This window comes from Neltuma alba, unplaced genomic scaffold (assembly GCF_004799145.2).
Source record: "Neltuma alba isolate B1F8T4 unplaced genomic scaffold, ASM479914v2 tig00011905_pilon, whole genome shotgun sequence".
Taxonomy (NCBI): Eukaryota; Viridiplantae; Streptophyta; class Magnoliopsida; order Fabales; family Fabaceae; genus Neltuma; species Neltuma alba.
This window is the reverse complement of record NW_021636502.1, coordinates 28993-38602: the sequence shown is the minus strand read 5'-3', so window position 1 is coordinate 38602 and position 9610 is coordinate 28993. Positions and strand designations below refer to the sequence as shown.

The 9610-nt window shown below is 34.8% G+C and overlaps 1 protein-coding gene across 1 annotated transcript; it reads right to left on the bottom strand.

The window, feature by feature from the left end:
* Positions 1 to 518: 518 nt before the first annotated feature.
* LOC114719319 (uncharacterized) lies at positions 519 to 4120 on the bottom strand. Its single transcript, XM_028904806.1, has 4 exons — positions 4020 to 4120; positions 3430 to 3927; positions 3103 to 3346; positions 519 to 1418 (listed from the first exon to the last, which is right to left on the bottom strand). Exons 1-4 carry the CDS (start codon positions 4118 to 4120, stop codon positions 519 to 521), a joined length of 1743 nt encoding a protein of 580 aa, XP_028760639.1.
* Between the last annotated feature and the right edge of the window lie 5490 nt (positions 4121 to 9610).

Here is a 9610-nt window from a genome sequence, read left to right as displayed (position 1 = left end):
GAGCATTTCTCTTCCCCCAAAACTTCCTTGATAGCATGCTACAGAGAAGCAAAGTGCCCATGGCAGAGGACACGTTTCCTGATCTGCATCACTAACTCAATTTTTATTCTTATTTCTTCTTTTAAAAATTTTTAAAACTATACATGATTAATAGTTGTTCATCTGAATGTGTGTTGTGAAACACAATCAAAACATTGAGACTCGCATGACAATTGCCCGGAAGTCAAGTTTCTTCTGCAATTTCTTACGCATTGCAACAATGACGAGTTAAGTTGGCCCATGATAAAGCGTTCTAAAAGAAATGTTTTGCCCATAGTGTTTGCTCACCCCAGATAAACTTGATTTTCACACCAGAAACTTGGAATCCTATACTGTATCTGAAAGATTACATTTTTTTTGGTACGCACGGAAGATATCAAAAGACAATATCAGTCCCAAACACAAAGAGTGCCAGAGACAATGCATCCATGACCGTGGCTCTAAGCCATTCAGGGGAATGAACATAGGAGACACAAAAGTCACGGCCACACCAATCTCTGGTTGGAACATCCAAACAGTGTTATATCCTTCAGAGTTTGAAGCCCTTCACAGCGTTCAAATCCTGCAAGTGACCTCAAAATCCAAACTTCAGGAATGCTCCAACCTGCACTTCCAATAATATCACTCTTCTTTAATGACACTTGTGTCAACAATGACCAGCGAGTGACGTCGTTTAGAACTCTTGTTAAGGTATTATTCACATCATCGTTGCTGCAACATTCATCATCATCATCTTCTTCTTCTTCTTCATCATATTCATCAACCACAACATCGCTTACTCCGCTTTGTGCTATCTTTTTCACTCCCCCACTTTTCATTTTCATTTGGATCCTCTCACCAAAGAAGTAGGAATCATAATAATGATCACAGTCAAAATGTTGCTTGAAATTACCAGACTCAATTGGAGTCTCTGACCAATGAAGAACCCTGACAAAGGGAAGTGAACATGCCAAACCTTGTGTCCATAATATTAACATCATACTCTCAATATAGTCCTTGTACTCCAACATCTCTTCGAATGGCATTAACAAAAGTTTAAATTGAAAACCAGTGATAATATTGCCATCATCAGATACCAAGAGCTTCATTGTCACTTTAGTGAATGAGAAGTCGTTGAGATCAAAAAAATTGTTGACAGTCACTAACCCAGAATTTCTTCTCCCATTTTCAGAGCCACCAAAGTTCATGTGCCGTGACCTTTCGCAAGACTCAAGAGTCAAGTTGGTAAGCTTGCCCAGGACAGTTGAAGAATGGATTTGATCCAAATTGACACAAACATCTACGCCTAACGTTTCAATATTTGGGGCCCCAGATAGATCAGGAAGTGCCATGAGATGTTTGGAGTGACTTAGATCAATCTTCTTTAAATTTGGAAATTGCTGAAAAGAAGGAGCATTGTTAGACATAATTCACACCACAGAAAGAAAAGTAAAAACTAATTATTATCTTTAAACGTGGAAACCAAAGCACTTACTTGATCTCCATTCCAAGGTTGTTGGAGATGATTGTTTGGCATTATAAGATGAACTAGGTTCTCCGCACAAAAACTTAATGGCAGAGATTGAAGAGGACAATCAACCCAACAGAGGAACTTCAATTCTTCAGGAAGAGAATCCAGATCTCCACAAATATTCACTTTCGAAGGCTTTTTCCTATGTGACTTGCATAATTTAAGGAATTTTAAATTATACATCTTCTGAAAATCACCACTTGTCAATGTGGTCCTTTTCATCTTGCTTATGTCTAATGATAAGCATTGAATTGCCTCAGACCCCTAGTCATCATATTATCGGGCAAAATTATTAACATGTAAAAGGTGATCAAATAACAAATAGAACAATCAAATATATTTCTTTTAGAAAAATCTGAAGGAATATGCCTTTGTGCACTTTATTCAAACAATTCATTTAATCTTACAATAAACAAATACACGCTGACTCGCAAGGACAATGAAAAAAAAATCAAGAGAATAAAGAAATAATAAAAAACAAAAGGTTAATACAATTTTTGGTCCCTCAAGTTTGTTCTCATCATTTTGGTTTTGGCCTCTCAAGTTTCAAACAATAGGTTTTGGTCTTTAAAGTTTCATTTCATTTAAAACATTAATCCCTATAATCTAATAAAACTTGGACTATTTTACCCTTTAAAGGACTAAAACCTATAGTTTAAAACTTAAAGGATCAAAACCAAGATGAGGGCAAACTTGAGAGACCAAAGATTATATTAACCAAAAAATAAATTAATACCTTGTCATTGTTGAAAAAATGATGAATATCCTCGTGCCTCCACAACCGAATGGGTCTTTCACGGTTAGATATGAATTGTTGCCTAGAAATCTCAAGCCCCAAGTCCATTAGAAGACCGTGCATTTCAATATAACTATTTTCATGCACTGCAATGAGGGATCTCTCTTTAAGTACACTTATCTCAATACATGCAGAAGAACCATATAAGCGTCTTGTACAATCTAGAGAAACTCCATGCCTCATTCAAGAAAAATGCTAGGTCAAGAAATATGTTCTTTTGTGTGTCATCAAGTCCATCAAAACTGAATTTCAATACATTAAAAAAGTCCCTGTGAAGACTTCGATTTAATTTTTCCAAAGCACTTTCCTCTACCATGAATAAAGCAACCCAGCACTATTAGGGCTAATGGATTTCCTCGACAAATATCCACTATCCACTTTGATAACTCCACATAGCTTTTTGACGGATCATTTTTCTTAAAACCTTTCAAACTAAAGAGATGAAGGGCATGATGGCAATCCAATTCCAGAATATGATATGTGGTAGATGCAGAAGTATTCTTAAGCACTTGCATGTCTCTTGATGTTATCATAATTCTACTTCCTTCCCCAAACCAATCACATGCTTTGATTAAATCTTCAGTTGCTATAGAATTCTCCACATCATCAAGTATCAAAAGAATTTTTTTACGGTGAAGCCTATTTTCACAAAAGTGGATTTCAAATTGTAAGTGTTAATATCCTCATCTTTTAATAATTCTTTAAGGAATTTTTCCTCTAATTCATCCAATCCCATTCTTGCTAGTTGTTCTCTCACATTTTTAACAAAGGAGAGAGCTTCAAACTGTGCTTTCAGCTTATGAAATACAGCTCTAGCAAGAGTTGTCTTACCTATACCACCCATACACCATATTCCCACAATGCAAGCTTCACTTAATAGCTCTTTATTTTTCAGAATGTGATGATCAATCCCAACTAATCCTTCAAAATGAAAGGATGACTTGCTGTTCAATTTGCTCAAAATATCTTTGACAATCTTTTTAATAAGTTTGGATTCAGGCCTAGCACAAATATAAATTAAAAGCATGATTATGTTAAATGCCCAAAGAAAGAAAAATATAAGTGAAGAATGAGTAGAACCTACCTGATATTCTTTGAATCCCACCCAGAGAGATTTGTTGATTGGATCAAAGCAGTTTTCCACTCCTGCACTTTTACTTGTTTGTGCTTAAATCTCTGTTTCAGCTTAGCAAATCCATCTCCAAAACTTGCATTTTGTTTGCGAATATTTGATGGATCTACGTGGTAGAAAATAGGGATGTCGAGCCTTTGGTATTTATCCTTACATTTGATAATATGAACAACCTCATCCATACACCATATTGAAGAAGCATAATCTTTGGAGAAAATAACAACAGATATCTCTGATTCCTCTATTGTTTTCAAAAGAAGTGGTGAGATATGCTCTCCTTTGTGGAGCGTGTGATCCATAAAAGTTTGAATGTTTTCATATAGATAACTTGAGAAAGCGTCACAAGTGTCTTCCCCTCTAAAGCTAAGAAAGACATCATACCGGGTAGCAGGAGGAGCAACAATGGCATGAAAAGACCCCGTGGGAATCGTATCAACAACATCTTTACAACTACAATGGAAAGAAATCATAAATAAATATTAGGCTATCAGCAAACCGAACCAGAATATGAAGAGCAGGGGACCATTTATAAAAGATGTTACCCATCATCATGTGGAGAGATTAATCTGATAGCTTTAGAAATTGCTATGGCCAACAAAATCAATACAGCTTCTATGAGCATTAAAGCAATGGCTGCATCCATGTGATTGTAGTTTCTTGCTTCAACCTTCAGCTTTCACTTTCAGCAACCTGAAACTAAGTCCTAATTTTTCAGCATTACTGAGAAATGATATGGTTTTGGTTCTTGATTAACGTGATAAAGAGATCAAACAAAAATATTCCGAAAGTGGGACGAAGTTGCGAATGGTCAACGACAGTTAGTCAAGTCCAACCAACGACTTATTTATTTGATGTTTTCTATTAACAACTTGATTTATTTTAAAACAAGTTATAGTGAATAAAACTACTCGTGTTGAAGGTGTATTTAGTGTTAATGGTTGTCGGGCTTTAATTTCTCTTTTTTTCTTCCCTTTCACAGGGAAATTTCAAGGCTTTTGCTGTTGTATTGTAGTAGAGATTGCGTTCTCTATACGCACAATACCGTAGCCTCCAAAAATATTCCCCATAGCATCAGGTTGTCTTGAGTTTTGACCAACACTAAACTACAAGAAGAAACTAGCAGAATTTTTCAGTAAACAAAAGTATAAAAATTTCCAGGAAAATGCCAGTAAAACTGGAGGTCGGTGGGATGAAGCAAGTGGATTATTAAAAAAGATAATACGCCATGGCATAGTTTCCTTCCCCTAATAACGGGAGATTATTTAGTTAACTGGAGTTCATTAATTACAAGAGATTATTTAGTTAGGATCGGACGGTTAAGTAATCAGACCAGGAAACGATCAACTATGTTAGCCTGACATTAACCGGGTATAACCCGTTCAACCCGATGGGTTTGACGGGCCACACGGGTTACTTTTTCTCCCACGCCAGAATCCAGAGTTAAAAGCGACGCTGTTTTGGTGTTTTTTGGGGAGCTTATAAACCAAGAGTTATAATATTTTTATTAAAATGAAGAAAATAATTATGACATAATTATAGTTAAAATCTTTTAAAATTAGCCCCATCTTAAAGGAAAAGTATAGTATATGGGTTTCTTTGTTGTTTCAAATTACGTTATATTACAACTATATGAAAGAATACAAGGGTCTCTAAAAACATAATTATCTAGCGTAAACTTCCATTAAGCCATCAAGCATAAGTTTGCCTAAGATTACCCTCCATTAATCTTTATGTCAGATATTTGCATGCCTTTTCTCCCCAAACAAAAAAAAAAAATTAGCATGCCTTCTTTATTAGTTTTAGCCTGTATTCTAGGATTCTGGTGCTTTCTGTAATGATACGGAAATGGACCGCAGCTTGCAAATAATGGGGCAAAAAGTTTGGGCCGGAAGTAATGGAAGGAATCAAGATTTGAAGGATAATTGTACCAAAGAAATAGACTCAGGATAATGGCTATATAAAGAGAAGTTATGAATTGAGTATCGATGAATCTTGCTATGACTCTCCTCTTTCTATGGAAATTTTCTTCTCTCCTCTTTGAATAGCTTCTTCCCTTCTCTCTGAATTCTTCTTCATCGCTGTAATTTTTTTCTGCAGCAGCCTTTGACCGAACAGTGATTATTAAATATATATACATTCAGTAGATTTTCTCCCCATTTTCCCTTATTTGTCGTCCACAATTGAGAATCCTTCATTATGTTTTAACGCAGCCCAGCACATTTCATATATCTCATTTCATACTTCATATTTCTGAAAAAGCATTTACTTTGTATGGGCCTAGCAATCTGAATAGAAAAAAGCACCTTACGTGAAATAGGGAGATTCCATAACAATACTTACGGCAGCAATAGACCTTCAAACTATAGGTTTAAAATTTCCTAAAACACTCCTCTGCCGTTTCAATGTTCCAACACATTTAGACATTGTAACAGTGCGTACGTTTTTTTCCTTAAAAAATTGTTTACAATAGAATTTTGATGTTAAAAAAAAAACCTGAAATACAATTGTATGCTTAATAAATACCTTTGCCATCTGTTTTAAAATAGGGAAATTCATGTTTCATTTGGACGATATGTGAGCTTTACTTCATATTTTTATTGGTGATAATGATATATATTTAAACCAATATTTTCGAGTGATGACTGAAAAAACATTGCCATTCATGTTTGAGGAGTTGATAAATTATAGCTGTTTACTTCTCATTTTCTGCTTCTTAGTTATGGAATAATAACATATAATAACCACACATTAAGCAGATGGACAATACAAAGATATTTGGATTGAGATTGCACAAGGAGGCATTAAACAACAAAGCACTAAAGATGTCTTCATTACTAATCTAAACCCCACTTCACAAAAGCCATAAACTGATAAGTTTTTCTTTTTAAAAAAAAAAACTCATAAAGCTTAACAATGAATCCTGACAGGGAGATAATCTTTGTAACACCCTCTATACCTGATAAAACATTTCCTAGGGATTTGACTTCATATAGGTAGAAAGAACTGAACCACACCCTTGTTTATTATGGTAGAAAAAATGACAAAACAATTAAAGATCTACCAAGCTTCAAGAGGAAGGAAAAAAGTACCAGAAAGTTGGGGAACAGATTTTAATACTGTTAGTTTCAATTTCTATTGCCATATGAGGCATGGTCTTAAGAAACCTTCCCTATCAATTCAAATTGTATGGCTCAACTAAAAGCAAATAAAACATCGATCAGTAATACTACTTTCTTGTAACCTCCACTACATCACTTTTTGGTACTACAATCCTTTCATAGAAGCATCAAAATAAGTTCCATTTGTGCCAGAAAGTTTTGACAGCTCGGCAAAATTACAGCTAACAATCTAATCAAACCTATGACACAACCAAAGGAAGCAAAATAGGACAAGATCCAACAGCTAAGGACATCTCATAACTGTTTTAAGTACGAAAATAAGATGTCTTTGTCTGCATAGTGCAAATTGAAAGTAATATAATTTTCTATTCATTATACTGCATAATCAGCTATCTTTTTTTTTTTTTGACCTGGGCATAATTAGCTGTCTTTAGAATTCCTCTGGTTATAAGCTTTTCTTGATAATGCAATCAAATATGGAGAACAAAGACATTATATCTGCAAGCAAAATTTTAAGGTTATCTATAATGTTCGCTATTAGTTAACTTCATAAAAACTTTAAATAAGTGGCTTTAGTGAATCCCCTGGCAACATCTATCCTTACATGCTCATCTTTCATCTATCCAAGCTTTTGATTCACCATGGAAAGAAGGGAACTGCAAAGGGATGAGAATGAAAAAATGCAACCCAACAAAAATGACGACAACATTATTTGTTATTTACAAATAGAATAGACTATCAACAAAAAGAAAAAAACTTGCTAAGGGGACTTCAAACCAGTGAAGTAAAGCCAACCAAGGTAACCTTGTTGCATACTGTTTTTGGGTTGACCTAAGCATTTTGTACAGTTTCAGACTTGTTTTTGAACCTTTTCAGAAGCAAAAAATCAAATGGGCATCATATAAAACTAAAGGGAAGGCCGGCAACTCATCAGTATTATAAGCTTCCATTAAAGGTATGGATGTCCTAATTTTGCTTTTATAGCGTGAATTAGTACTTTTGTGCAACTGGCATATCTTATCATAAATTGTAAACATATGATTCTCTGATTTTCTGAGCAAAAGATAAAAGCTCACAGTCTGAGATGACTTTAAGAGGAGAGGAGATATCTGACAATGAGAGCACGCTTTGTTAAGTTGATCCTTACAGTTACTATACAATTGCAGGACTTCACAAACAATGAAGATGACATTGTTATTATTTATGTGGTTTCTTCTATGTTGAAAGACAGAATGCAAAAATTATGTTTCATAGCATTCATAAGAATTGGATATATAATTTTTAATTTCGAGCAGTTAGCACTCTCACTTCATCTGTACTTATATTTATAAATTATAAGTTATAAATATACACATTCATTGATTCAAAACATGGCACAACAATACTCTATTTGATTCCATGGTTTCAATGGCATATACTCCCTTACATTCATCCCAGCTAGCAAGTGCATTGAAAGCATACTTAAAAGCCCCAAAAGCCTTAAATTTGTATTTCAATGTTAACCTTGTGAAATTCATGTTATTTCAGCACCTTTTCCCTTAGTTATCATATTTTTTTGGTGCATTAATGCATAGTTGAAAGTATTTAGGATAGGAAAATGTGCATAGTTGATACTTGGGCTAAAATTATGATTTTTTGGTTACTTGTGAATATTTTGCCCCTGGTTCATCAAATTGGTTTTAATAGTTTTTCTTGCTTTGTTAGGTGGTTGAAGCTTACTAAGGGAGCCATTTGAATCAGATATTAATCCCATGAAGTTGGAAAGATGCATAGGAAGCCATGACACATTGAAAAAAATCAAGAAAAGAAGAGATGCAAAACAAAGCATTATTGGCCTCAGCCAACAGTATTCCAAAGAGCAATTGCCTGCAGCCAAGGAAAATATTGGCTCCAGCCAAGATCGGGACAAAAATGAATTGGCCGCAGCCAAGAGAAATCTTGGCTGCAGCTAACGCAGAATTACTGATGCTCTGCGTTTTGAAGATAGCATATGTTCAGGGCTCCATATGCTATACAATTCAAGGGATGCGCCGTTTTTTTACCATTCTTCACCTCTTGAGGCTCATTTTGGGAGGTTGCTCTGCTAGGGTTTGAGATATTTGCAGCTATGGAAGCCAAGATTTGAAGATTTGAAGAGATTCAAGCCCATTTTCTTTGGTTTTGCTGTCTCCTTCCTCTTTCCTCTTCATTTTTCTGATATGGTTGTAGTTGTTCATTGTAGTTATAGTTGTTTTTTGAACATGAGTAGCTAAGCTTCTATTCTAGGATTATTTTGAACCCTTGTATGGATTAAGTACTCATTTTCCCTTTATATTTGTGATTAATTATATGATTCTGTTTATTTTACTCTATGCTTAATGCTTCTTGTTGATTGGCCATCAATGAGATTGTTGGGTTCACTTGATTGATGCTTGAGAGGGCTAGGTTGAGCGTAGAACTTGGGTAAAATTGTGTGAGAACTTGAAGTTTGCAAGTTGAATGGATGGTTTTGTTAATGAGATAGGGATATACTCATTAACCTCATATAGTCATATAAGGTTCGTAATGAAAATTGGGGCTTAATTAATAAATTGAGAGATTAATGAACTAATTGAGCTAAACACCTATTTGGAGACTTGGGAGAGCACTTGTAGGTAATTTAGTGTCCTTGGCTAGCTTAATCTATAATTAAGAAGCAAGTGTATGATGGAGATTTAATTGAGTACTTTTGAAATACAAGGGGGATAAATAATCCTAGGATCCATTTTGTCCTCAAAGTTGAAGAATCACTTTTTCTTTTTCTTTTTATTAATTTCTAATTTTGGAAATAGTTTTCCCTCACTCTTGATATATTTGTGTAACTCAAATTAGGTGAAAGCGTGATAATCAATACTTGACCGGGTTTTATAACCAAATTCTTGTGGGAACGATACTCTACTCATCACTTTATTACTTGTGACGACCTATGCACTTGCAGTGCGAACATTCAACATCAAAGTGAATCAATGAAAGGCATTTGATTAACTGTCCACATC

Bases quoted from the DNA above. Each gene is read 5' to 3' on its own strand.
- LOC114719319 (XM_028904806.1), bottom strand. From the start codon at position 4,120: ATGGATGCAGCCATTGCTTTAATGCTCATAGAAGCTGTATTGATTTTG. The intron at 3,347-3,429 runs GTAGGTTCTACT...TATTTGTGCTAG, and splicing joins TGGGATTCAAAGAATATCAG to GCCTGAATCCAAACTTATTA. The intron at 1,419-3,102 runs GTGAGAGAACAA...CCTTCTTTTCAG, and splicing joins CTCTCTCCTTTGTTAAAAAT to CAATTTCCAAATTTAAAGAA.